General features: G+C 41.2%; 1 protein-coding gene across 3 annotated transcripts in view; it reads left to right on the top strand.

The window, feature by feature from the left end:
- Positions 1-27,490, top strand: part of ALKBH8 (alkB homolog 8, tRNA methyltransferase) — a 49,319-nt gene extending 21,829 nt beyond the window's left edge. For all 3 annotated transcript variants that reach the window (XM_061374457.1, XM_061374459.1, XM_061374460.1), the window contains exons 8-12: positions 12,406-12,512; positions 16,152-16,306; positions 17,122-17,387; positions 25,965-26,114; positions 26,790-27,490. In XM_061374457.1, coding sequence (XP_061230441.1) covers positions 12,406-12,512; positions 16,152-16,306; positions 17,122-17,387; positions 25,965-26,114; positions 26,790-27,359 — 1,248 coding nt within the window. In that variant the 3' untranslated portion in view covers positions 27,360-27,490. The remainder of the gene's footprint in view (positions 1-12,405; positions 12,513-16,151; positions 16,307-17,121; positions 17,388-25,964; positions 26,115-26,789) is intronic.
- Positions 27,491-27,507: the final 17 nt, after the last annotated feature.

Below are 27,507 nucleotides of genomic sequence, written 5' to 3'. Positions count from 1 at the left end.
ACCAACCTGATTCTCTTTTAACAGAACCTATTGTCTCCAGGCTATAAGCTGTTTCTGTGATGTGCTTACCTTGTCTGCTGAGGCAGTGTCATTTCATTTCCAGTTCTCAGGCATCTGGCTGTTATGGCTTTACTGTGACACACAAATACAGATACTGCATTTTTCAGTGGAAGGAAAGGTACTCTCTGTAAAGGATCTTGCTATTGCTGGAGATTTCTAGTTGGTTTTCATGTGGTAGGAAATACGTGGATAAATAAAAATCTTAGAAAACGTTAGATCGCAATGTACAGTATTGCTGTTTTTAAATGAAAACCTTTTTTTTTCTCTTGTTCCGTTTCACTTGCCCCATGTACCCTCTCACTATGGTACATGAACTACTTTTCAGTGGTGACAAGGTGAATTAATGGTTTAAAGATGAAGTTGCTATTTATTCATGTGTAAAACATAATCATTGTAATAACAGAAAACTAACAGAGCATTTAAATTTTCATCTTGATTACTTTTGCAGCTGAAACTATTTTTGAGTCAGGTCTTGGATTGTTGCTCTTGAAATAGAGTTAATTTTCTTTTTTCAATAGAAACCTCTGCGTTGTTGAGTAGTTACTAATTTTCTTTACTAATTTTTAAAAGAATTTTTGATTTCCACAACAGGTTTATCAGTGGAAGTTATTTCTATTCCCTGTGTTATTTTTAGAATATCAGTACTTGATGCATGAATCCTGGCATTAAATTAACAGAAGCAGGCTGAACGCTGGGGCATTAAAAACTTATCTTTAGCTGTTGCATTCAGCTGTACTTCAGTTCTGGAGTTCAATAAAGAAATCTGGTTTCATTAGCTGGTGATGTCATCTCTATTGTCTTAGGAGCCTATTTTAAGACTGTAGCAAATTTCATGTAGAAATGACAAGCCATCATTCAATAATAATAATTATAATTACAAGTAATCCGTAAGCAAAGAAACAAGCTTAAGTTGTTAAGCTCCTGCTGTCATGTATTTTCTCTTAGCTTTGATCTGGAATTTTATAATACCAAGAAGTGTAGCAAATGGGGTTTGAAATCTGTCTGCATTTGTATTGTCTTTACAAATCTGAACATTTTGCATACGGCAGTGTTCTGTGTTTCTTTCCAGGTGTGTTGAGTTTTTCAGGAGGGGTTCTCCACAGAGCTCTTCTTTCAGAAGAGTTGACTCTGGAAATTTTTACTGGGGAACTGGCAATTTAGAGCAGTTAAAAGCGTGCTGGAGCCAGAGCTGTCAAATCTGCGATGCTGAGGCACTTGATAGAAAGATTCTGATTCAAGGCAGGGGAAGAGGTATGCTCTCAGTGGAGAAGAAAGTAGGCAAGCAGCCTCTTGGTGCACTGCAGGGGCAATGCAGGTGAAGCTCCACTCTGCTGGGCAACAGAAGAATGGTTGGAAGGAACCAAGGGTAATGGTGCAGCTGAAAGCAGTGGAAAGTAGACACTTCAGAGTTCCTTGTGGGTTCCTCTTCTGTTGCTGTGTGCATCTCTCTGCAGTTCATGCAAGCCATTGTAAATTTAGGGCCACATGCCAAGGCCCTGGTGGAGCCCTTTTGTATAACTTTTGGCCTGCCTTATGTGAAGACACTCATTGCGCTAATGAAGCAGATGGAGGGAATGAGGGAATAAAGAGATGGCATTGCCTGTGATGAAAATCAGCAGTGTTGGAATACTGCCTAGCCAAACTTCAAAATGCAGTTTTCCTTTTTTGATTTTTTGTTGTTATTTTTTACCTGCTTTAAAATAATACCTAGACGTCAGATATGTGTTACTTCTGTGGGGTGAAACATGGCAGTTGTGGGAATTGATAGAAGTTTTCTTCAGATGATTTTAAAGATGTCTTTCTGCGTCATGCTCTTTTGAGTTGTACTTTATGGCCCTAGGAGACATCATTAACCAAGAAGATGACTTTTGTTCATTCTTTGTTTTTTGATTGTGGTTTCTTTTTTTCTCTTCCTTTGTAATTTTTGAGAGAGTTATATGCTTTTGTCTGCTAAGGAATTATTTTTCTTTATGTATTTATGCTATTTCTGCAAACTTGTGCCCAGATCTTTGTTCCTCAACAGATTTCCTTTTTACAGTGAAAATGAGAGGATTAAGAAACAGGCCATAGGGTAGTTTCCATAGCAATAGATTAAAACCTGTGTCTTGTCAGCTCTTGTGAGTTATAGAATCATAGAATGGTTAGGGTTGGAAAGGACCTTAAGATCATCCAGTTCCAACCCTGCTGCCATGGGCAGGGACACCTCGCACTAAACCATATCACTCAAGGCTTCGTCCAGCCTGGTCTTGAGCACTGCCAGGGATGGAGCATTCACAACCTCCCTTGACAATCTGTTCCAGTGCCTCACCACCCTAACAGGAAAGAATTTCCTCCTTATATCCAATCTAAACTTCCCCTGTTTTAGTTTTAACCCATTACCCCTTGTCCTATCACTACAGTCCCTAATGAAGAATCCTTCCCCAGCATCCTTATAGGCCCCGTTCAGATACTGGGAGGCTGCTATGAGGTCTCCACGCAGCCTTCTCTTCTCCAGGCTGAGCAGCCCCAACTTTCTCATCCTGTCTTCATACAGGAGGTGCTCCAGTCCCCTGATCATCCTCGTGGCCCTCCTCTGGACTTGTTCCAACAGTTCCATGTCCTTTTTATGTTGAGTACACCATAACTGCACACAGTACTCCAAGTGAGGTCTCACGAGAGCAGAGTAGAGGGGCAGGATCACCTCCTTCGACCTGCTGGTCACACTCCTTTTGATGTGGCCTTTTGTGGTTGGCTTTCTGGGCTGCAAGCGCACACTGCCGGCTCATGTTCATTTTCTCATTGACCAGCACCCCCAAGTCCTTCTCCACAGGGCTGCTCTGAATCTCTTCTCTGCCCAGCCTGTAGCTGTGCCTGGGATAGACACAGTTTGCATGTCTTGTATTCTGGCAGTTCTCTGTCATAGCAATGGTTTCTGGGACAGTTGTTAGATGGAGTTGTGAGAAGGGCTTGTTGACCTTTTATTTCAAACTCAGGCTGAGTAAACATGTAATTTCATTCTTTTGAATTGCAGATATTCAGCACTGGATTGTTTACATACTACTTTATCAGTGCGTTTAGGGCAAGATTATAGTGACAATAGTGCAGGAAGAAGTTTTAATTAAGGCAGGATTGTTTCAAAGAGCTGCAGCATCTGCTGAATCCATACTTGGGTGCCTTGTTTTATAAGTTACTGTCAGTGGTTTTCTTCCAGGATTAAGATACTGAAATTTTAATGCTTACAAGTAGGTGTCTACATATGCACTGCATGCTTGAGCCCCTCTGTAATCAACGGGGATTGAGTCAGTGCAGCCAAAGGGGTGTTTCAGCTAATGCTAAATTAGACTCTAGTGTCTGTTTTCACAGGTTTCAATTCTCTAACAGGATTTTAAAAAAATATGTGCCCAAATGTAGATGTCTTAATCTTGAACTGAATTGACTATTCCCACCTTATGACTTACAGTTGGCTTGGATTCCTGTACTACAGCATTACGTACAGAAAGCTGAGACCTCCAGAGGAGAGTAAAGTTTGATGAACAACCCTAATGCTTGTAAAGAGTGAGGGAAGACTGTTTTCCATTATACAGGATAATGAACATGCAGCATGTTTTATCCTTGCCTTGAAATACCCTCAAACTGTAAGGACTTGGGCTGTCGTTCAACAGCTGCTGGGTCTGTGCCACCCAGGATCTTAAGTGTTTCAGGTCCTCTTATGTTTCTTGTCTTCCTTTAAATGCATGTCTCATTGCTAAGGGTGTTTTATTCCATGTTTGTCAGTATTATTCAGCCAAGGCCTAGTTTGTCCTGTATCAGTTATTGTTTATGTTATGGAGGCCCTGTTCAGTCCCTTACACTGTTTCTGTTCTAGAAAAGTTGTAATTAAAGGTTATAATGGTTGATGACAGGATAAATAATGTTGAGGTAGGGTGTCATGGAAATATAATTATGGCTGAAGAGAGTCCTGCTACATGTACTTGCAACCTTGGTAACATGAAAATGGCTGATTATAGTGTGTGTTTCCACAGATATTTGTAAATGATCAGTGATTTTAAAAGGTGATATGCTCTTTTTGAACCTGTTGTGGTTTAACCCCAGCCAGACAGCTTGTTCACCCACCCTCCCCCCCCCTTCTTGCCCTTCCCCTACTCTTGGAGGGACGGAGAGGAGAATCAGAAAGAATGCAACTCCCACAGGTTGAGATAAGAACAGTTTAGTAACACAAATCACTACTGCTACCACCAATAATAGTAATGATAAAGTAAATAACAAGGGAAGAGAATACAACACCTCATCACCAGCCGACCGATAACTCGCCCCCCCAGCCCGACCAAGCACCGACTGATACCTCCTCCAACCCTGCAGTCCCCTCTCCCTTCCGGGTAACTCCCAGTTACATCCAGGGCATGACATGCTGTGGTATGGAATACCTCTTTGGTCAGTTTGGGTCAGGTGTCCTGTCTCTGCTTCCTCCCAGCTTCCCTCCTCCCTGGCAGAGCATGAGGCTCACAAAGTCCTTGGTCAAACCAAAACATCATTGTTTTCAGCTCTGTTCCTAGCCCGAAAGTCAAAACACAGCACTGCACCAGCTACTAAGAAAGAGAAAAATGACTGCTACTGCTAAACCCAGGACAGAACCCCGAAGTATTTATTGACAATAACTTGAGAACTTGCAAGTTTTTAATGTGTGAAAGAATTGCGGATATGCCACAGCACTAGACACCCAGATGTGCATACCAGAATCCTATAAATGTCATCATGCTTGCATAGAAAGTTGCACAACAGTTGTGTTTCTGTTGTAAGGGCTTGTTCAGTGGTTTCTTGGTAGACATCTGACACAGCATTAATTGTGTAAATAAGGATTATTTGCTTTCAAGACATAGAGTAATACAGTAAGTGCAAGTCCTAGGAGATGTATTTGAGGATGCAGAACTGCTTTCTTGTGACATCTGGGCATTATAAGTTGAACAGATTAAGCCTTCTGGAGGCCGTTAAGATCAGGATGTCTGAGCCCTCTTATGCTCTTCCATTGAACTGTACTCCATTAGACATCAAGTGATACAAAATTTTGCCCATTTCCTTTCCTTTAGAGAGGAGAATGAGGGCTTTTGTACATTTGAGGTGTGTTGTGCCCTGGTGTGGGTGGATGCAATTGCCTTTATGTCAGTGTGGTAGTACCCATGGATGTAAGGGAAGGCATGACTTGAAGAATTGAAAGTATTGCAGAGGAGGGTAAGATAATAAAATAAATGAAATAAAGACTAACAGCATTAGCCTGTTACTTTCCGTGTCCTAAAGGAGTTTGAGCTAAGAGCTAGGGAGGTAGTTTATTAAAGGATGAAAGTAGAATATTAGTGGAATTGAATAAACTGGATGTTGTTGAGAACTACACTGAGTCTTTGGATTCACAAAAGGAGATCAAGGTCATATTCTGGGGTTGGATAGCATTTTCTGGAAAGGATAAATTTATACCTGTTTTGGCAGAGAAAGGGAAGCAGTGATAATGCAACTATTGCCTTTTACTGTAGGGATTGGAAGTCTGTATAGGAATCTAATATTCAACACTGAGTTTTAACACAGGTAATGATCTGGGAAGGTGAAAAGGCCTCAGGTAATGGCCTTGACATATGAAAGAAATTCATTACTTTTAGAGTTAGTAAGATCTGCTATATTTGATGAGTAGTCTTTAATTAATTGGATTTGTTGTGTACTTTTAGTCTGCTGTTCAATCAGCAAGATTAAACAGTAACCTTGGATTTACAAAGAGGCTTTTAAATCAAAGAAGAGTCAGCTTGAGAAGATGTATGAGTGAAGCATAAAAATTTGTAGCAGCATGGAGAGACCTTGGAATAGAAACAGCAGCAGTCAGAAGTTGGTGTGGTGCTGCCAGAGGTACCACCAGCATCCCAACCTCTGCCAAGGCTGGGCAGAACAGCCACCCCATTGGACACCATAAGGAGCCAGCATCCAAGGAATGAAGTAACTAATAATTTCTAATACCGTGGTGAACTTCAAGAATTGCACCCCAGGGTACATGAGAGTGGTATATATTCCATCTAGCTGGCCTGCAGAGGACTGGAAGCTCCTTCATCCAGTAGGAGTTAGCTTGGAAACTGCAATAGTTTTCCTCTTTTTGTGCAGTACCTGAATCTTGTAAGCAGCATACAGACAAGAGAATTTGTATCATGAAGTCAGTGGCATATATAATAGCTAGGAGAGATACTGGTATGCTGTTCAGTGGATACACTCTCCTCCTTGGGGTTATCAAGAAAATCTAACAAGGTGAGGCCTCAGAGAGAAAAGTGAAATGCTGTCTGTATGTTGGAATGGTTTTTACGCATTCCTGTGCTGGACTTCAGTTAAAAGGAAAAAGTATAGATACTTCAAATGACACAGAAAATTTAGGAAGATAGTAATGCATTGCATGGATGGAAAATTTAATATAATTTTTGAAGAAAGAAAACCTAGGAATATATTAAACATCTGACAAGCATCACCATAGTGCCTACAGAGATAAGCAGGCTTAGCGGGGCATGCTATGCTTCTAATTCTGATATGGGGGAGGCTTGTGCGTGCATTTAGAGTTGAGGTAGGCAGCACTGAAATAATTCATCATCGAGATTGTCAACTTTGCACTCGTTTTCTGAAGTATGGCTAGTGACCATGATATAGGATGTAAATATCAGCGTAAGTTATACAAGATAAATTTCCTTATTACATGGGTTATTTAGAAAAGACACGCCTATTCTCCTTTCCTGTAAAATTCAGCATTTTCTGAATTCTAAATTTTGGGATTTAGCATGGGGTTTTGAAGTGTGCTGTGTAAGCCAGCAGGCTCTTTTCTCCATGTAGAGTCCCACTGTGTTGTTCAAGCTCCATGTGTGGGCTGTAAACCTCTCAGCTATCTCTGAAGTAGACATTCTTTTTCATCTGTTTTACATGTGAGAAACTGCTGTGTAGGCTGATTATGTCTTTGCTCTCTGGAAATACAGTAAATAATGTCAGGAATACTTAATAAGCATTCCACATTGTTCTTTTTTTTTTTTTTTCTTAGCTTTAGAGTATGTTTCGTCTAAATTGGTCTATTAACAGCAAGTACAAATTGCATCAGAGACAAAGTTTGATGAAACAGTGCTGTCATTCCACGCTGTGGCAGTGAAATCCTTATTGGCACTGTCCTGCCAGCCCCGCTGAATTACTGTCATTTTGCCTTTGGATTGTTGCTTATTTGATAGACGAGTTCTTCATCTCCATCCTCCTGCTCTTTCATGAAATGTAGTGCCGTTGCACTGAAAGGTGATGCAGACTTCTCATTTCCTGAGGGAAAGCATACTTTCTTTCCTTTTCCTTTTATACTGGATTCTTCTCAAGCTTTTGCGCTTCGCTGTATTTTATGCCACAGGAACAGTGTTTGGGATGTGGGTGTCCCTTTGCTTTGATGTGTAGCCATCCTTGAAGGCTGTTTACTGCTTCATGTGCTCCATTGTCATGAGCACTCTCTCTTAAATAACCTGGCATCATGACAAGTAATTTAAAACCACAAGTAGGTATTATTAGCTGTTTGTTTCTTTTTTTTTTTTTTTTGTTATGTTTAGAGACACTCTTTTTCCGTGGTACTGAGAAAGAAGGTAAAACTTGTATAAGGTAAAAGCATCCTCTATTTTTGTTTTTTTGAATGCAATCCCTGGTGATGCACCATGGGCTAGCTGGAAATTTGATCTTTATTGACTCTGCTATCTGAGAGGGAAAAGAAAATGGGTGAAACTGAAAATAGTAATTGGAAATATCTCTTATGGAGCAAAACTGTCATGAAGAGATTGATTCAGCAGTGGCAGAGTTGCTTTATTGATTTGAGTCCTTAGTAAATTAAAAAGAGGACCAAATACGTTAATCTTGTGTGTGTGTGCGTGTGTGTGTGTATATATGACATTGACAATTTAGAATGTTCTGCCTCAAGCTGTGCCATGGGAGGTTTAGACTGGATATTAGGAAAAATTTCTTCACAGAGGGTGCTCAGCAGTTGGAACAGGCTGCCCAGGGCAGCAGTGGAATCACCGTCCATGGAAGGGTTCACAAACTGCACAGGCCTTCAGTGACATTGTTTAGTGGTAGACTTGACAGTCCTGCAATAATGGTTGAACTTGATGATCTTAAAGGTCTTTTCCAACCTGGTTGATTCTATGATTCTGTGATAAAGACACATAAAGGAGTGTGGGAACATTAGCTGCTTCAGTCAGTAATAGGCTTGTCAGAGACAGGAATAGAGTTCTTCCAAACCCCTTCCGAGTTAAATGTTGTTTACTGTACTGTAAGCAAAGCATAGAAGAAGTACTCTTGCTTGGGTTTTCTTAAGCATTCAGGTGCAGTTGTTCTAGAAAAAGGAATGAAGCACAGGAATTGCACTAATTGTCTTCAGATGTTCACAGTGGGTTTCTAAAATTTGATTCTCTGTCTGAATTGCAATATCAAATTTATTGGTAATACAAAAACTGTGAAACTTAGAATCATATAATAGTTAGGGTTGGAAAGGACCTTAAGATCATCTAATTCTAACCCCCCTGCCATGGACAGGACATCTCCCACTAAACCATGTCACCCAAAGCTCTGTCCAACCTGGCCTTGAACACTGCCAGGGATGGAGCATTCACAACTTCCTGGGCAGCCCATTCCAGTTCCTCACCACCCTTACAGTAAAAAAAACTTCTTCTTTATATCCTGTCTAAACTTCCCCTGTTTAAGCTTTAACCCATTACCCCTTGTCCTATCACTACAGACCCTAATGAAGAGTCCCTCACCAGCACCCTTATAGGCCCCTTTCAGATACAGGAAGGCTGCTGTGAGGTCTCCACGCAGCCTTCTCTTCTCCAGCCTGAACAGCCCCAACTTTCTCAGCCTATCTTCATACAGGAGGTGCTCCAGTTCCCTGATCATCCTCATGGCCCTCCTCTGGACTTGTTCCAACAGTTCCATGTCCTTTTTATGTTGAGGACACCAGAACTGCACACAGTACTCCAAATTAGGTCTCACGAGAGCAGAGTAGAGGGGCAGGATCACCTCCTTCAACCTGCTGGTCACACTCCTTCTCATGCAGCCCAGGATATGGTTGGCTTTCTGGGCTGCAAGTGCACACTGAAGCTGGCTCATGTTCATTTTCTCATCAACCAACACCTCCAAGTTGTTCTCCACAGAGCTGCTCTGAATCTCTTCTCTGCCCAGCCTGTAGCTGTGCCTGGGATTGCTCTGACCCAGGTGTAGGACCCTGCACTTGGCATGGTTAAACTTCATGAGGTTGGCATCAGCCCACCTCACAAGCGTGTCAAGGTCCCTCTGGATGGCATTCCTTCCCTCCATCATATCAACCGAACCACACAGCTTGGTGTCATCAGCAAACTTGCTGAGGGCGCACTCATTCCCACTGTCCATGTCAGCGACGAAGATGTTGAGCAAGACCGGTCCCAACACCAGTCCCTGAGGGACACCACTCATTACTGGTCTCCAGCTGGACACGGAGCCACTGACCACAACTCTTTGTGTGCGGCCATCCAGCCAGTTCTTTATCCTCTGAGTGGTCCACCTATCAAATTGATCTTTCCAATTTAGAGACAAGGATGTCATGCGGGACAGTGTCGAACGCTTTTGATTATTTTGACTGGTCTAATAACCACTCAATGTCATTGCCCATCTGCAAGTACATGAATCCTTTATTTATATTTTCCTCCCCAAAATATCATTATTTGTCATAAGGATGAAGTTCATTTTGAGGGGGAGCAGCCACAATGTGAGATAATAGTGCAGAAGCTTTACCTCCACAGAAAAGTAGGGAGGAGGGACAGAGCTGGGATCCTGTGCTGGTGTGGATTAGACTTGCCAGATGTTACTTAAATAAAATGTATTGTGGTGCAGAATTTGAGGTATAAAAGCAGGAGCTTATTTAGTGTATTTCTTGTTGGCTTAGTGCAGCTGAAATTCAGCCAGGAGGACATACTTTCTTTTATTGTCTCTTTTCCTGCCACTTTTGCCTGAAAATCCAGCTACCAAGGATAATTTTGTGGTCTCTCATTCCCAACATGCTACTTGTTATAGTGCACTCTGAACTTCTGCTGGTTTGGATACATGGTGTTAACAGGACAGGATTGGAGGAGCATCTTTGAAGAGACTCTGAGGCCGTGCAGTTGATGAGGGAAAAGGAACTGGAGGCGTGTGAGGTAAAGCTGCAGAGAAGGCAGGGGAGCTTGAGGAACTGTTTCCCACCGCTTCATGTAGCGTCCTCAGCCTGACGTGCAGAAATGAAAGGGAGCAAGGTCCTCATATGGGCACTGTGGGAAGATGGGCACTGGAAGTGTAGGGGACCTCACAGAAGTCTCCTCATTGACTATTTGAGAGAGTGCGGTTCCTGAACAACATCTGCAAGAACAGAGCTTTGTAACTACTACTGACCCAGAAAGAGGGACAGTAGGGTGACTGAGCTTCCAGGAAGGAATTCTTCAGTCTCATGTTCAATTTATTTTGAGGAACCCAGTCTATACTGTCCCCTCACACTTGTCCCCCAACAGCAGTGAGCTGCGGAGGCAAAGGACAGGCTGAGATATCATCTCACCAATTTCATCCAACCACTTCACTCCCCGCTTCTTTCCTTTTCATGCTTTTTCTTTCCTTATGTTCTGGTGTTGATTGGTTACCTTCTGGTTTCTTTGCCTTGCCAGATAGCTACATCTTTTTACAGAGGCTTGCACTTAGCTGTGCCTTATGGGACAGCCTCCCCATCAGATCTGTGGAGGCACTGTGTTTTCTCCTCCTTTACCCCATGCTTCTTGGAGGATACCTAGAAGAAATTGTGAAGTGCAAGGGGAAGAATATATTAGCAAGTGGCTGCCATTCATCTATTTATGTAGCTATTGAAGTGTGTCATAATCACTAATCAGAGCTTATAGGTAGGCTTTATTCTTGTTTCCCCATCTCTCTTCCCCTTTCAGCCCCACTGTTTGTCACCCTTGGCATTTCTTGCCTTAAATTTAGATAGCTCAACAGGAGAAACTGTGTCATTCTGTGTGGGTGGTATCACAGCATAAATAGGGTTTGTTGGGTTTTTTTTCCCCTAAAAATGTAAATGCCATTGTAGTTTGCTTCAGTGTGTACAGCATTAAATAGTGAATGTTGGAAGTGATAAGTTTTAGTGTTTAAAAGCCTTGCTTATTCAGTCTTTGCCTTGTGAGGTTTTTGTGCTGAATCATTACACCAATGCTTTGTCTTTGTTAAAAGCATCTGTATGCAGGAGCAGAACTGCTTAATTCATTTCAGTCTGGCATAGTGTAGTAAGCCTGTTTTTTAAATTGTAAGCTTAGTAGGTTACAAGTCAGGTGGCAGCACTTCCATGGTGTTGATTCTCCAGTGTAGCTGGAACTGCTGACATGAATAGGTTTTGACTAGTTTTCTTTTATGGTAAGTCTTCTGTAACTCACTCGGCGTGTTTATTATTTTCCACAGCGAGAGTTTCTCTCATTTGGGAAATGTGAAAGGATAACATTCCTAGCCCAAGCAGAAGCAAAATATAGCACTGCCATCTGGGCTGTGAAATTGGAATAAAGCTGAAAGTGTTACCTTGGTATATTGCCATCGCTAGAAGCTGGGTGGCAAATAATAAAAGGATGGTCTGGTAGTTGGTATCTTAGTCAGGATCTTGGGAGACTGCATGTGCTTGCTGTGCTGTAAACCTCCAAGGATGTAGGCAGGTTGGAAATTACTTCTCTCACCCATTCCTAGTAATCTGAATGTTACACATCTACGCTGAGTTAGTTGTCTGAGCTCAATCTGCTGTGAATGGATAGGCATTTGCAGAGGGCATAAGGGTCATTCCATTTAGCTCTACATTTTAGACTAGGATGAGTCACTCTGGGGAGATGCTTGTCTCTCTGCATAGACTTAACAAAAAGCAGCTGACTGCCTTAGCCCAGGTACCTACGTGTCAGGTGTCTGAGTTACAGCAAATGAGCCCTTTTTTCCTTTGATGCAGTTGCCTTTAGCTTAGGGGTAGTAATCCTTTCCTCCCTCACAGATATATGGTACACACAGAGGTTAAACGATGCTACTGTGTACTCACAAGGAAAGTTATTACTGTTAAATATTTAGTGTTTTAATTATCTATACCCATGTATTTGTGACTGTCTCAGATTTTTGAACACAGTGCTGAAAAGGAGAGATCTTGTGGATAGAAACCTAGAGATTTTTGCATCCTTAGGAAATACGTATCTGTTTCACGGCAATATTCTGATGAACATGTTAAAGAGGCAGAGCTAGGATTTGTGAATGCCTGGCATGTCTGTGAAGCTCTGTAGGTCATGCTTGTTCATGGTGGCTGGTTTTGTTTGTTTTTAGGTTGTGATGGATTTCAAACACCCTGATGGCCATACAGTGGCAATTATGCTGCCCCGATGCAGTTTATTGGTGATGGCTGGAGAATCCAGATACCTGTGGGCACATGGGTAGGTGTAAAGAGTCCTTGCATTGCTGATGGTAGAATAGTATATGTCCTTTGCTTTGTTAATGACACTGTTTTTTAAATTGCTCTGAAAGAAATCAAGTAAAATTTTATAATAAATATGCAAATTCATTCCTCTGCTCAGGTTAAACTGAGAAAATTGGGGATTTTAGGAAGTTAATTGCCAGTCCCTTAGCTGCAGTTTCCTGCTGCTGTCACAAGTTAAGTTTTGCTCAGAAATTGCTCTCACGTTTGCATTGTGAAAGTACTCAATGAGTCTGAGCTGGCAAAGAATTGATTGTAGTGCAATTAGCTTTACCATTTCCTTTCTTTCTTTTCAGCCCACCTGTTGGATCAGGTATACCAAAGGCTTTAGAGAAGGGCTGCTTTAGGGACACTTTTAATTACTGATAAGGCTGTATTGTATTGAGCATGTTTGGGTGTTTTTAAATATGTCTTGAGGCTTTGCTTATTGTAGAGTTTAAATGCATGCTTTTTAAATCATGCAGCACTGGGAGCTACCTACAATAGGAGTGCTAACATTGGCAAAAAGGCTAAAACCTTGGCAAGCTCTGTGAGTGACAGCAGTGTACTTCAGGAGAGTATAGAAACCGTCATGTTGGACAGAAATGCCCTGGTAAATGTTTCTTCCTTTGATCCAAGCTGTCACTGGATGCAGCAGTCAATTGGAGACACTGATTACATTCTGTGTAAATTAAACACCAAATCCTTTTATTGGTAGAAGATTTTCTGCCTTTTAATTTTGATGGTTAATTTGTATTGTGAAGAAGGGTGAATATGAAGGCTTATACCACCTGTATATTCCCTCATTAAATGAAATACCTGTAAAAAGCAAGTGGTCCTTGTGATGTGCATTGTTATAGATGCACAAGGCAGTGAAGTCCTTTGTTTTTTGGTACACAAGACTGAACACTGATATCAGTGTTATAAGCTACTTATTTTGTCCTGTCAAATACTGTCAGTTGCCTTTTGGAAAGGTCATTTGCAACTCTGAGAACTTGCTGCGGTTTCCACCTCATTGCTGTTGCCAAGGGAGCTGGGGCTAGTCCCCAGCCCTGGGCATCAGGCAGCTCTATGGGGGGAGGCTGGGATGTCAGCCTGGAGGGCAGTGGCTGTGCACAGAGCTGTGGGTGGGGCTGGCCCAGCAAGACAGCCTCTGTTTAAAAGCAGCTCAAAGGAAAGAAGGGGGAGCCCTTGCTTGAGGCCCCTGGCTGTCTTTGTAACAGCTTTCTCCAAGGCCACCAGCTCTGCTATTCCTAAGCTGGCCCTGGACAGCCAAACTTCCAGGAGAAGGAAAGATTCATGCAGAGCACTTGCAATACTTGCTAGCAGGTGTTCAAGTTGTGGTAGTATAACCTGCCTTCTAACAACTGGAATGAGGTCATTACTTGTACCTGCAAGTGGTAGTTGTCTTTTGAGAACCAGTGACATAAACTAGAGTTAAATGATGATCCCAGATCTTTCTACTCACGTGTAAGTTCCTGTCCCAGTGCTAATCCACCTTTCCTAAAAGTAGCTTTTCTGTATATTTTTAAAAGCAATAGTGGGTCAATATACTCAGCTGAAGTAAGCTTTCCATCATGCCGTGAGGCATCCTATTGTAATCCACAAGATTAATCATCCAGCGAGTACAATTAATTCACTTGCACACATAATGTCAGGATGTATTTAAGATCACTTGTGATGCCTTTTATCTGCTCCTCAAAAGTCCAATTAGAGAACAAAAGATTCAGTTTTGGAATTAGTCTGGAGAATAGGGAACCTGCAAACTCAGTATTTAAAGTTCTGTAAAGGGAGTTTTGGGCGTCCTCAGCTGATTATTTCATCATAGCTTCATTATCTGCCATGAACAAGGCAATTCTTTATTAGAAGGGGCAGGATCACCTCCTTTGCCCTGCTGGTCACGCTCCTTTTGATGCATCCCAGGATACAGCTGGCTTTCTGGGCTGCAAGCGCACACTGAAGCTGGCTCATGTTCATTTTCTCATCGACCAGCACCCCCAAGTCCTTCTCCACAGGGCTGCTCTGAATCTCTTCTCTGCCCAGCCTGTAGCTGTGTCTGGGATTGCTCCGACCCAGGTGTAGGACCTTGCACTTGGCATGGTTAAACTTCATGAGGTTGGCATCAGCCCACCTCACAAGTGTGTCAAGGTCCCTCTGGATGGCATTCCTTCCCTCCAGTGTATCAACCAAATGCTGCTCCCTGATTTCAAGACAGAAAGGACCTCCACACTTTCTCCCTGTGGCTGGGCTAGAGATCAGTTTCCCTGCAGCAGGAAAGATGGCTTACAGCAGAGTACAGGAATGCTGATCAGGCTGCAGACTTCCTCTCATCATTTGGATCATTCTTCTTGGTTAAGAAGTTTCATGTGGCCTGCAGAAAGGTTCCAGGAGAAATTTGAGATAAGTGCTCTGCTTTACTAAAAGATATAAAGACACTTTCCCCATGCCCCAACTTCCCTTTTGGCTCAACCTATAAGGGTTAAACTTGGCTAACTAATGTGGAAGTCAGTTTTATAGTGAGAGCTTGCCCTGTTGGGGGTTAGGTACTTGTACCTCACTCCCAGAGTCAGCAACTCTGAAGGGGCTTCACTTAGAGGCCAGTTCCTTTGAGATGTTTTTTCTTGAGGAAACTTCATCTCCTTGATGACGTAAGTTCAAGAAGTGCTTTAGTGTGACAGTAACAGCTTTGAGGTGCTAAGCTGTTTCCCTGATCAGTTTTCATTTTGTCCCAACAGTATCTACTTTTTCCCATGTGCAAGTGATGAGAAGCTACATGTGGGTGCAGCTGTTTCTCTTTTCTCATGTGTTTCACACTGTACTTTGTCTATTTCCTTTTCTCAATTTAGAGAGAGATTAATTTTTAGAGCTATTAAAAATTCCTGGGTTTGGTACTTTTATGTAAAACTTTCAATAAAATTATTTGAAACTTTTGTCACCCCAGGAAAGTTCCAAATCACTTTTGCCTCATGAATTTTGGCCTGCAAACTGCTTTTCTGTTCCATTAAGATCCATGCCACATCCAAAAGTAGCTTAAGCACCTCTGTTCCCAGTTTGCTTGATAGATTTTGGTCAAGAAAGATCTACAGCAGAGTTTGTCCCTTTAGGCATTTCAGCAAGTCTCAAGGAGTGCTGCATTCTGTTGTCAGTAAATGGAAAAGGTATTCTTTTGCAAAGCAGAATTCACTGGAGAGGCCTATTTGCAACAAGAAACTTCAGTATGCTAATGTAGAGCTCAGTCATTTCTATTCTTCTATACCCACAGCCACCATTTCTAGTAGTGTATTTTATCTTTAGGAAATACATATTTTTGTAGAAAACAAATATTAAAAAAATAAGTCCTAGGAAAATAAACAGTCAAACTTTATGGACCGAAAGGAAGGGAGGGAAATGTAATTACTTGCAATCGAATAACACTTTAATTAACATCATTAGTTTCTGTCAGCTCCTCTTGTTTCTCTGAAAGTGAGTAAGTTGAAAATAGAAAAGCAGCCATACATTAAATAGTGTTATAATCACACATGTCACAGAGTGTAAGAATTGCTGCCTTATAATGATGGATTGGATTTTTTTTCCTGATGCAAATTGAATTATTCTTTTATTTTGTGTTACTTTGTTTTAGGATTACACCCCGAAAATATGATGTCATTCAAGCATCTGAGCTTGGGCAGAAAGTTGGAACAATCACTGCTGATGCTGGAGATTTAACACTGAATCGAAGGGAAACGAGGACATCATTTACATTCAGGAAAGTGAGGAGAAGCCCTTGCAATTGCAGTAAGTGTCTTGAGGTGAATCTTCAAGTCAAAATTGTTATTTATTGCCAATATGTAAGCATTTTATTAGCCAACCGGTTTATCCCTTTGGGTAGTTTTGGCAGTCGTGGTAGCCATTCCTGAACAGCTCGAGGTTAGGCATACTATATCATTGGAGTTGTTTGTATCTGTGTGATTGCTCTATACAAGAAGGAATTTGGCTTGCTCCAGAGCTGGGCAAGTAATCTGGTATCTTGCATTTCTGTGGGGACCTCAAGTTCTGCAGTAATGCAACAGAATAGAAATAGCTACTATTCTTCATGTTCCAGTCAGTTTTAGTGGTTTGTATGTGAAGAGGACTTCAATTTTGTGAAATTAAGTACATTAGAGAAGGAGAAGCAGTCAGATCTGCAGTGACAGAGCCATGTAAGTGCCTTAGGGCAGGACAGAATGTAGGAGATAGGTGGCTCAATGATTACATGGAACTGAAGTCCATTTGTGCCCTCAGAAGAGAATTTCAGAGGCTGAATTGCAGCAATGTCATGATCTTTATTATTACAGGCACTATCTGAGTTTTGAAAACGTAAACCTTGTTAACGTAGCGGGATGATTGATCACTGCAAATAGCCTGTGGTACATGTGGGCAGGCTGCTTGTTCTAAAGAAATCAAACACTTCTGCAGTTCAGCCTGCATTTAAGTTTTTAAAAGGTAAAGGAGGAATGAAGCTATTTTTGCATTTTAATGTTTCACTTTTAATTTTATTTTGCTAAATAAGTTTAATCAACAAGGAATCACTTTAACAAAGTATTTTTTTGTGTATCTGTTGCTATATCTAGTTTACCCATCTGTTTGTGACAGCCAGAAAGGGCCGCAAAGCCGGGTACAACCTTCGTTTCCTCACAATGAGATGGAGGCCTCTAAGCTGGAGCAAGAATATGTACACAAGGTGTATGAAGAGATAGCCACACACTTCAGCAGTACTAGGCATAGCCCGTGGCCCCAGATTGTAGAGTTTCTCAGGTCCCTACCAAAAGGCTCAATAGTGGCTGATGTTGGCTGTGGCAATGGGAAGTATCTAGGCATCAATGAGGACTTATACATGGTAAGTAGTAGCTACTGTCCTTTGTTTACATTGGTACTAGTGTTTATTCCATCATGCATTTGTAGCATCTTGGAGCTTCACTTGTGGGAAGAGTGACAGGAACAGAAAGCTGTTTCCTAACCCAAGATCAATTACCAGTTGTGTTAGGTTTTTGCATACATTCACTATGTGCATTACCCTTCTTTTTTTTAAAGCCACTTTTGCTTTGCAGGTCAAAATTTGTGAATTAAAAAAAAAAAAAGTAATGGGTATTCTGGACTGAAAATTTGTAATGGATTCTTTAGCCTTTTATGTTGTTGTTGTTTAAACTTATTACAAGGGAAAATGGATGAATAGTTTGAATGCTTCCAACTAGTCACTTGACTGGTGGGCATGAGAAATGCAATGTACATGTCCCTGAAATCTCCAGCAGCACTACTTTTCATATATCCTCTTCAGTTCCCTCCTGACTGGTGGTGAGGCTCATCTGTGAATGATGATGTGTTTGGCTGTCCCACCTCTGACTCTCTGCGTAGGCCCAGTAAATATGACAACATAAAATTCATGGGGGGGTTCTCAACTTCAGCACAGATTTGTGGCCTTTCTCTCACTCTCTTCACTTTTAGACAGTTCTGATGTCATTCTTGCTGATGTTGCTATCACATTCATTGCCTCAGTCTGTACTTTGAGCAGTTTTACTTCTTTCCTATCAAGAGAGGTAGGAAGCACATGCAAATATGAACCAAGTGATAGTTTTTTATTGCAAATATTTCAAGGAATTTTTTGCAAGGATCAAACTTCCCAATTTTGTATTTATTTTTTTTAAACCCAATATACATCTGAGAGGTTTGCGTTATGGTATCTGTTCTCCCCTGTTCTAGGATTGTCTCAGTCTTTCATATTCTTATACTGTGAAACACTTTGAAATCCACCAGGCTTGAAAACTTCTGTATAAGGCAAAGCATTCATTATTAATAATAAAAGTCAGACTTGTTTGTCTCAGGAGTTTCTGTCCTGCTGTTTATATTCCACTATAAACCATAAGTTTTATATGGCTAATACAGCCTTGTCTGTATTAGTAATGGATTTATTTCCATTACTATTCTTATAAGTTAGAACAAGATCAACTGATTTATAAGTAGGCATGCTAATGCCTGGCTGCTGTGGCCTAATTATTAATGTTCAGTACATTCTTTCACTCACTTCTTCTGTAAGAAAAATCATCAAACCTAACTGGAGAGGAGAAATGTTTATCAGGGTACCATGAAGGTTACCAGGTCCTAAAATGAATTTAGTAAAATGCTGTTTTGTAGGTTTGTGGTAGGTTTTTAGGGTGAAATCTGCAAGATGTTGTGTTCAGAAATTACCAGCACCAGTCTGTTTTGGGAGCCCACTGTTAACCACCTAAAGGAAAGAAAGATCTACTGTCAGAGGAAAAGCAGCTCCTCTGTTACTTTAGGAGTTACCTCAATTTCATAGCTACCTGCAGGAGAAATCCAGAACATGAAAAGCAACAGTGAAAGGGAGTAAACTTGAAGAAGCAGTTGAGGCAGTTTTAAAAACAGGATCTGGGAATAGCTTCATTCAGTTGGCCTGCCTTGATGGTTTATTTCCTGCTGGTGACAGTGAGTTGTTCTTGGTTGGAGCTAGAGTCTAGACATTGCATTTGCTTATTTTCATCTGCAAGCCAGCACAGAGTCTCAGGAGGATGGATGTGACTCCTTCTTTTTACTATATTTATTTTTATGTGTCAGCCAAAGCGTGGTTAAAGAAGAGTGCGTCTGTATTGTCGTTACAGATATTTTAAGCTTTTGACAAGGTATCTCAAGAAGGGGACTGTGTTATTTCCATTTACTGTGGGCTGCGCATAGAGGTGAGGGTGAGGGGTTACAGAACATGCTTTGTGTATCAGGTAAACTGATGGGATAAGAGTAGTGCTCCCTAGAAGCAGGGCATCTGTTTCCTCCCTCATTTACTCTTCTCGACTTGGGGGCATAAAATCCAGGGAGAAACTTAACTACTGCAGCCTTTCCCTCACAGCAGTTGCTGTGGCTCTTGGTAAGTTTTTATGCACAGTGCACTGGAGCTCTTAGCCTGGGCCCCGCTGGGAAAGAAGCAATAAAGCAGTGCTGTGAAATTAGGAGTTATTTAGGGGTGGGAAGAGCACTGTTAGTATAGCTTTGTAGCTCAGAGTCTTTTGACTCAGAAATACTGAAAACTTGAGGCAAGTACTTCCTGGAGGCAAGCAATATGCTCTAAAGGCTACTATACTTTTTTAGATAGGATACTTTAAGTAGCAGCAGTAATGATAGTAGATCAAAGCTAGGGTAGCTCCTTTGATGGTTTTCATCTTCAGGCACTGTCTGAAAATGTCTCCACTGTGGCCTATACTATCGTATTTGCTTCAGTTTCTTTGGATGACTACACATAGCCTGATCTACTTGAGTGTTGTTGTGTGACAATGAAATGCACGTTAAGTCCATCTAGGCTCAATGAAATGACAGCACTGTAATGGCTGCATTTATCTGACACAGTGAAAGAGCAGCAATTTCATGACAAATTCAGATTGAGTGAGGATGGAATCAAAGTCTGATGTAATTAGGACAAAGACTGGAGAAAGACTGAATTTAATAAAGTTTCAGATTACTTTTTCTTTTTTTCTGCCGCATCCATCTTTTTTATTATTTGAGTGAATGCAAAAGAAAAATGGTTTTGTGGCTGCTTTTATACAATCCCTTTCCCATCCAACCACATTTGGGAAATTTTTTTAACACTTTATTTAAATTACTTTATACTTAAGTGAATTTAAGTGATTAATATTCATATCTATAAGCAGGGCTTTTACTTTTACAGAATGCTAAGTTTCAGCCTTACCGATCCCAGGGTTTCATTCCCAAGGCAGTTGACATCATTGCAATATATCTCATCAATTTTTATGAGCTTTAGCTCTGTCTCACAGTTTCCAGCCTTCAGGTAGGTGTGGTGATGGGTAAATCCCCACAGGAACATTCAGCACCCTTACAGAGTCAGGGTGTGAGTGAAGGACATTGAAGCCTTCCAGTTTTGTGGTTTACGTTTTTAATTGAACCAGTAGACTGGTGGGAAATCCAGTTACAATTAAAAATGCCATTGGGTAGGTTATTTTTTCTTTATCTATATAAAGAAATTACTCTTCGTTGTCAGAGTACTGGAATACAGGAATAAAAGTGATGGCTTTGAAGGAACCAAAATGGTTTGCTTTAATACAGACATTTCTCTTTGTAATGTGTGTCATTCAGTGGTAATCAGTAATGTAGCTTGTATTTCACATGACTTTGTAAGACACCCTTTTGCTGTGAGATATACTTCTTTGTTTTCTGCATTATTGTACTAAACTGGGATCCACTGGAACTGTATGCAGGTTTGATTGTGTCAGGGTGTAGGGAAGAGGGCCTATAGGGATGCTGGGGATGGACTCTTCATTAGGGACTGTAGTGATAGGACAAGGGGTAATGAGGTAAAACTTGAACAGGGGAAGTTTAGATTGGATATAAGGAGGAAATTCTTTCCTGTAAGGGTGGTGAGGCACTGGAATAGGTTGCCCAAAGAGGTTGTGAATGCTTCATCCCTGGCAGTGTTCAAGGCTAGGTTGGACGAGGCCTTGGGTGATATGGTTTAGAGTGAGGTGTCCTTGCCCATGGCAGGGGGGTTGGAACTTGATGATCTTAAGGTCCTTTCCAACCCTAACTATTCTCTGATTCTGTGATTCTAAGGTGAATATTTGCTGCAGTATGGTTGTGCAGTGGTGGGGGTTTTAGTGTCATTGGGTCCCTGATGACTGAGAACAGAACAGATTCCTATCCAAAGGACTTAGTAGGAGGGAGTAAAAAGCCGGAAGGACAAAACTAATTGGTAAAGGTACACCTGGAGCAAGTTCATTTGCTCTTAGGGATCAGAGGGCAAAGCAGGAGAACCTTTCCTGCCCTTTTCTCTCAATAAATTGGAGCTATTAAAATGATGGAAGATGTGGAAAAAGAGCTCAGAAGGAACTGGGCAACAGCTGCACAAAATCAGAATGAACACTGAATTGCTCAGCTTTGTTCTGATGCTTTATTCTTGAGAAATGAACTTCAGGTTTTAGCCATAGCAGTTCCACAGGCGCCCTGACTGTATGCAATTGCAAAGCAAAACACTACGTGAAAGGAATGCTAAAGGCCTGACTCAGACCAACTGGAGAAGGAGATTTGTTTGTCTTGCTGTGGCTGTGCTGGTGTCTCTTTTTCTATGTATATCTGTGTTTGCTGGAATGTAATTTGATTCCTTGAGGCTCTCGTGCTATTAGTTATAGCTGAGGTGTTTCTCCAGGGAGCCACAGAATTCCATTTGGTGGCTGGATTTCAGAATTAGATGTCGTTTTCTTCATCAGTTTCTAATGTGCTGAATCAATCAAGTTTCCAGATACTTAAATGAATAATTCTACAAGGTAGAGTTAGTTATAATGAGATAATGTAGGAAAAAAAATATATCATGGTGGGCAGCTCTGACCTTTTTAAGGTCTTTTATTTAAGCTTGCAAAATGATTTATCTCTTGCAGATCTGCAGCACCATTACAAAGCAAACTCTTTGGTGCCTTTTGCCCCCTAATGATCTCTTCCAAACCACTGCATGAGAGAGATTGTACGAAACTTGGTTTAGCTACTCCTGGCTGAAATGGTGGAGGTGAAAGTGCCTTGGAATTCAAAGGAGCAGGATGGGCTATCTGCTTGCCTTATCCCATTCTCAGGGAGCCAGTACAGAGCTGCTACAAATTCAGACAAACCACAGGTGTTATGTCTGTTTCTCCCTTCCCTTATCCTCTTTGTGTCTTGGTCTTTTTTGATACTTGTTAATCTAAAGGTTTGTGTTACCCAGCACCCTAAGGAGGGAGTGCTGTATGCCAGGATGATGACATGCTTTTGCCTTTTCTGTAAGTTTTGTGTTTGCTGGGGTTATAGATGCAGAGTGACAGGCCTCCATACTAGTACAGATTTCCTGACTTAAAAGTTGATACAGGAGTTGGGTGTAGTAAGTGTTTATCCAGGTACATTTTTAACAGGGCTTTCAGGCACTGACTTTCATTGTAAGTGGATTTTGAGCCCCAGTACAGTCACCAGTGGCCACTCTGGAGCTCCTGTGAGCCATTATCCACATCACAAAAAAAGCAGTGAAGAGAGGGATGGAGGTACTCCCCAGAAAGGCAGGGATGTGGGAATGGCTGCCTGGAATAAATGACAACAAATGTGGGAAGCCACCCTCCTTTGGGGAAATACTAAAAGGTGTAGAGCAAGTTAATGGGGAGGTGGACCCTCTAAAATGTAGATTCAGCTGAATAGTAAACAGTGCTATTTGAGATACACATAAGAAATCGGGGGGTTGAACAAGGAATTTGATTTAGAAAACTGGAATAAGGAAAACAGGTATAATTATATATAATTTGGAAAACAGGTTTAAGGAATGATTGACAGGACTCGCAGGTAATAAGAAACAGGGAACCTTAAAATGTATGGCTGATCAGGAAATGGTACTTGATTCTGTTGGTTTTGGACAATGAACTAACAAAAATTGTCTACCTTCCTCCATTCTTCAGCACTATCCTGTGCTGAGCATCAACATCAGAGTTACAAACTGGCAAAAATTAAAGGATTTCAGTTGCATTTTGAGATTAAAAAATAAAGTTTTGATTACATGTTTAATTAGATAAAAGTGTTCTAAATTAAAAAAGTCCTTTGAACTGTTTTCTGCAAATGAAGCTTCATCACATCAGAGCTTCTGTGAGCTTCAGAATGCAGAAATCAGTAGCAGTTGTGAAAAGCTGAGTTTAGGGGCTCTGCCCCAGTTTTGTGTACTCGTAAGAATCACAGGCTCATTTTCCAGCTGTAAGCTGGCACTGTGCCACCAAAGTTAGCTGCTTTGTGCTAGTTTGTTTTCTAAGTGACTGAAACCAATGTATTTTGTTTTTTAATGAAGCATGTTTCTTGTAAACTAGAAAATACAGGAATGTGGTGATAATTCTTTAAAATATTCAGAAATAATTCTAGTGAGGATGTTACATTTGCTTAGCTTCAGCACCAGGCAGATCTGCAGTGACTCCTTGTGTTCAGCACTTATGTATATATGCATAGCACCTATTACGATGTTTACATTAAAACTATGTTAGGTTTTAGCTTAATATGCCTATTTTAGAGCAGCCGAGTGTTCAAAGTGATCCATTTTAAGATTGCCATTTTCATCATGAAACAGAATCTTTTTGCTTTGGATGCAGCATCACTTTAATAAGTCTGACAATACAAGTAAGCCTGACTTTGTAATTATTTGATATAATTTAAATGCAAATGAGGAGCTCACGTTCTGGCAGCCATGCCTGTGTTCTCATTCTCAATTCACCGATTTTCATCAACATGCAGTGTAGTCCTTTTCAAGGTCATTTTGGGAGGGGAGGGGATGATTGAGTTCCCTTATCCAACCTGTTTTTACTATAGATGCACAGGGCCAAAGCAATTCTTTGTGGGAAAGCTTGTTGTCAGTGGAAGTTGCAGGTATTCCTCTCCCTCGTGCCAGCAGTGAATTCGGTCCTTTGAGTTTTATTAAATGCTGAATGCTAATGTCTTAATTGCTGAAGTAGTTGAAGGCACTGGTAATGAGGTGTGGAATCTCTAACATGCAAGTTGTCACCTAAATCCCATTCCATGATGAGAGTAATTAAAAGATGCCTCAGTTGGCTTCCAGTGTGAAATGACACGGATTTATGTTTTCTTCCAAGTAAACAAGAGTATCCTTTTTTTAATTCATAAATAACACTACTTGCTCAGTGCTTCAGTAAACACAGAGAAGCCAAGGAATAAATGGGAAGAAAGCAATTCTAGGATTGATCTTCCCAGGTGTGTTTAATGCTAATTGGTAGGACAATATGTGCATATTCATAGTACTGCTTTTGTGGAGGATTATCTTGGGTTGTCAGGTTGGCATTTTCACAGCTGTTTCATTTACTTTGAAAGAGAAGTCAGGGACCTGACTAGAAAGCAGCTCACCTGGAAGCTTTCAGGACATATGACTGGAACAGAATCCTGGTTCTCTTCAAAACTGTGATGGAAGACTAAAAGCTAGAATGATTTGGACTGGTAATATGAAAAGTTATAATGGAAAACAAATATATTTTCATTAATCATTGCAAACCAGAATTTTTATTTTAGCAGTACTGTTGTCTCTGCTGGGTTGATTTACCAGAGCAAGTTGGAATCATAGAACCATAGAATAGTTAAGGTTGGAAAGGACCTTAACATCGTCTAGTTCCAACCCCCCTGCCATGGGCAGGGGCACCTCACACTAAACCATACTAACCCAAGGCTCTATCCAACCTGGCCTTGAATACTGCCAGGGATGGAGCATTCACAGCTTCCCTGGGCAACCCATTCCAGTGCCTCACCACCCTTACAGTAAAGGATTTCTTCCTTATATCCAATCTAAACTTCCCTATTTAAGTTTTACCTCATTACCCCTTGTCCTGTCACTACCATCCCTAATGAAGAGTCCATCCCCAGCGTCCCTGTAGGCCCCCTTCAGATCCTGGAAGGATGAAGTTGCTATTCTTCTTGCATCAAGTATTCTTTCTGTGTCAAATGCAATAAATATTGTCATCAGTAAATATTTAGGATTCTGAATCTGTTTTCTGCTGTCTGCCTGTTGCTGATTATTGAAAACAAAAATAAATTTAATATTCTCATGCAAGCTGAGTTCAGTATACATCTCGTTAGCAGGGGTTTGGTTTGAGTATTCATTGTGTGTGACGGAAATGAAAATGAGGGTGGTTCATACCTCGCTCTTTGTTCAGTTTGGATTTAGTGGATTTATTCAAGCATGTAAAAAAACTTTCTCACCCTCTTTGACCTGGACACAGGCAATGTTCAAAGGGGGCCCGGAGGGGAAGAAATGTTTTATGAGGTGTTCTGGAGTGGTTTCTAGGGATTACTTGATTGCGGCTATACAGAACCTCAGAAAATGATACTGTGCTTACATCTTTGTGGGTTGTGATATTGAGGCAAACAGGGCTGTACCTGAGCACTTATACTGAAATGGTGAAACTGTGCCACATACTGCACTGATGCCACCAAAGTCACCAGATTGTCCTTTGAAGTTGCACATACAGCTTTTGTGAGTTCAGTATTTGGCTGTTTTAAGTGTTGTCAGGTTACAAAGGGCAACTGGAAGGAAAAGAAAATGCTGAGTTTAGGTCACCTCTTGTTTTGCTGGTTTCAGGATACCTTAAGAGACAGCTTTGAGAAGTTGGGTTGAAACCTGTTCTGTCTTAAGCTGGTTCAAAATCAGGGTGCTCCAATGAGCTGTCTAATACCCAGTCTGCCACATTTGTTTTAAAGCATCAGGGTTTTTACTTTTTGTCCACACCTGGGAACCATATATGCCTCTTAAAGCCATTTTCTCACACTTGCTCTTGTTTTTATTTTAAACTGTGTTACCTCAGTAGGAGACTGTGATGACTCTATTACTGTAAGCATCAAGTGAAAAGCATTTTCCAGTCTTGTAATTATCCTCTTACGAAAAGCCTAATGAAACACTTTGTTATAGGTGGGCTGTGACCGCAGCAAAAACCTGGTGGATATTTGTGGAGAGAAAAATCTGGAGGCTTTTGTCTGCGATGCGCTGTCGGTGCCAATGCGCAGTGGTTCTTGTGATGCCTGCATCTCGATTGCTGTAATCCACCATTTCTCAACTGCGGTAAGTCACCCCTCTCTGTGCTCTGCTGTACTACTGTATGGCTGTGCGTACCTACTAATTCTACTAAAAACTGCTGGTTTGGGCTCATGAAAGCAAAAGGGAAGAACAAAGTGAGGAGAAATCAAAGGTTTGCATTTGGTATAAGCAGTTGTTAGGGCAGAGTTACGCTGCTGTGCTGCTGCTTCTTAAGACTTCACATTCTTCTTTTGCTTGGCAGATGCCCTTTGATCTAGGTGTTTGTGTTTTATTTTCCTCTGCTCACAATTAATGTCACTAGAGAAGGGGGCTCTGCTTTGACAATCAGAGGTATGTTCTTCCCAGCTCATATTTTAAGCAGATCTCGTATGTGGGTTTTTTTCTCTCTGCCTTCGTTGTCCATCTTCAAACAAATGGGACAGTACTCAACTAGTCTGATGTATCTCTGGGCTATGTAAGCTTCTCCTGGCAGGAACTGTTCCATTGTAACAAGCTTCTAGACTATGGAGTTCTAGTCTTGTGCTTAGGAAAATGGCCTGGCTTGCTCCTCATGGTGGATTATGCTATGAATTAAAATGTACAGTGGAAAAAAGTTCCTCTAATTTTTATTATATCTTGGGGAGGACAGTAAGACAAAGTTGCTGCCATTCTGTTCTGTCTTTTACATACTAGCTTCATACTTGCACTTTTCCTTTGTAGGAGAGGAGACTGGCTACTATCCGTGAACTGGCCCGGCTTCTGAGACCTGGTGGAACAGCACTCATTTATGTCTGGGCAATGGAACAAGAATACAAAAACCAGAAGTCTAAATACCTTAAGGAAAAGAACGGTAGTAAAGACAAAGAGGGGGAAATTAACACTGGCAGGGCCCAGAGACCACTCAGTGATCAGCTCCCTGATAGCAGCAGTCAAGACTCAGTGTGTTCTGACAGACTCCTTAGTGACCTGAAGGACAAAGGCTCTGATGCAAAGCCCATAGCAGACTCCACACTGCCCATTCACACTAATCGAACCTCCTTTCACTCTCAGGATTTGTTGGTTCCCTGGCACCTGAAAAGTGGCGCAAAAAAGAAAGGGGAAAGCGTGGATACAGGGTTGTTTCCAGTTGGCTCCAAGGAATCACAAGAACTCAGCCCTGTTTTCCACCGCTATTACCATGTGTTCTGTGAAGGAGAACTGGAAGCAGTGTGCAGATCCCTGGATTGTGTGAGGGTTCAAAGGAGTTACTATGATCAAGGAAACTGGTGTGTGGTTCTAGGAAAGTTGTAGCCTGTGGTGTTTCTTTCACTCTATGTGGTGTTTTGTTTGGTTTTTACCATGCAAAAGATATTTTTAATTCAGGCTGCAGCTATTACCTCTTTTAAAATAGCAGAATAAAGATTGTTTATTGACTTAGTAACTGTAACTGGTACTGTGT

Source organism: Neopsephotus bourkii, unplaced genomic scaffold (assembly GCF_033783945.1).
Source record: "Neopsephotus bourkii isolate Nb327-2 ecotype Australia unplaced genomic scaffold, CSIRO-AGI_Nbou_v1 NB_1638, whole genome shotgun sequence".
Classification (NCBI taxonomy): Eukaryota; Metazoa; Chordata; class Aves; order Psittaciformes; family Psittacidae; genus Neopsephotus; species Neopsephotus bourkii.
The sequence above is the reverse complement of the archived record's forward strand: the minus strand, read 5'-3'. Positions and strand labels throughout refer to the sequence as shown.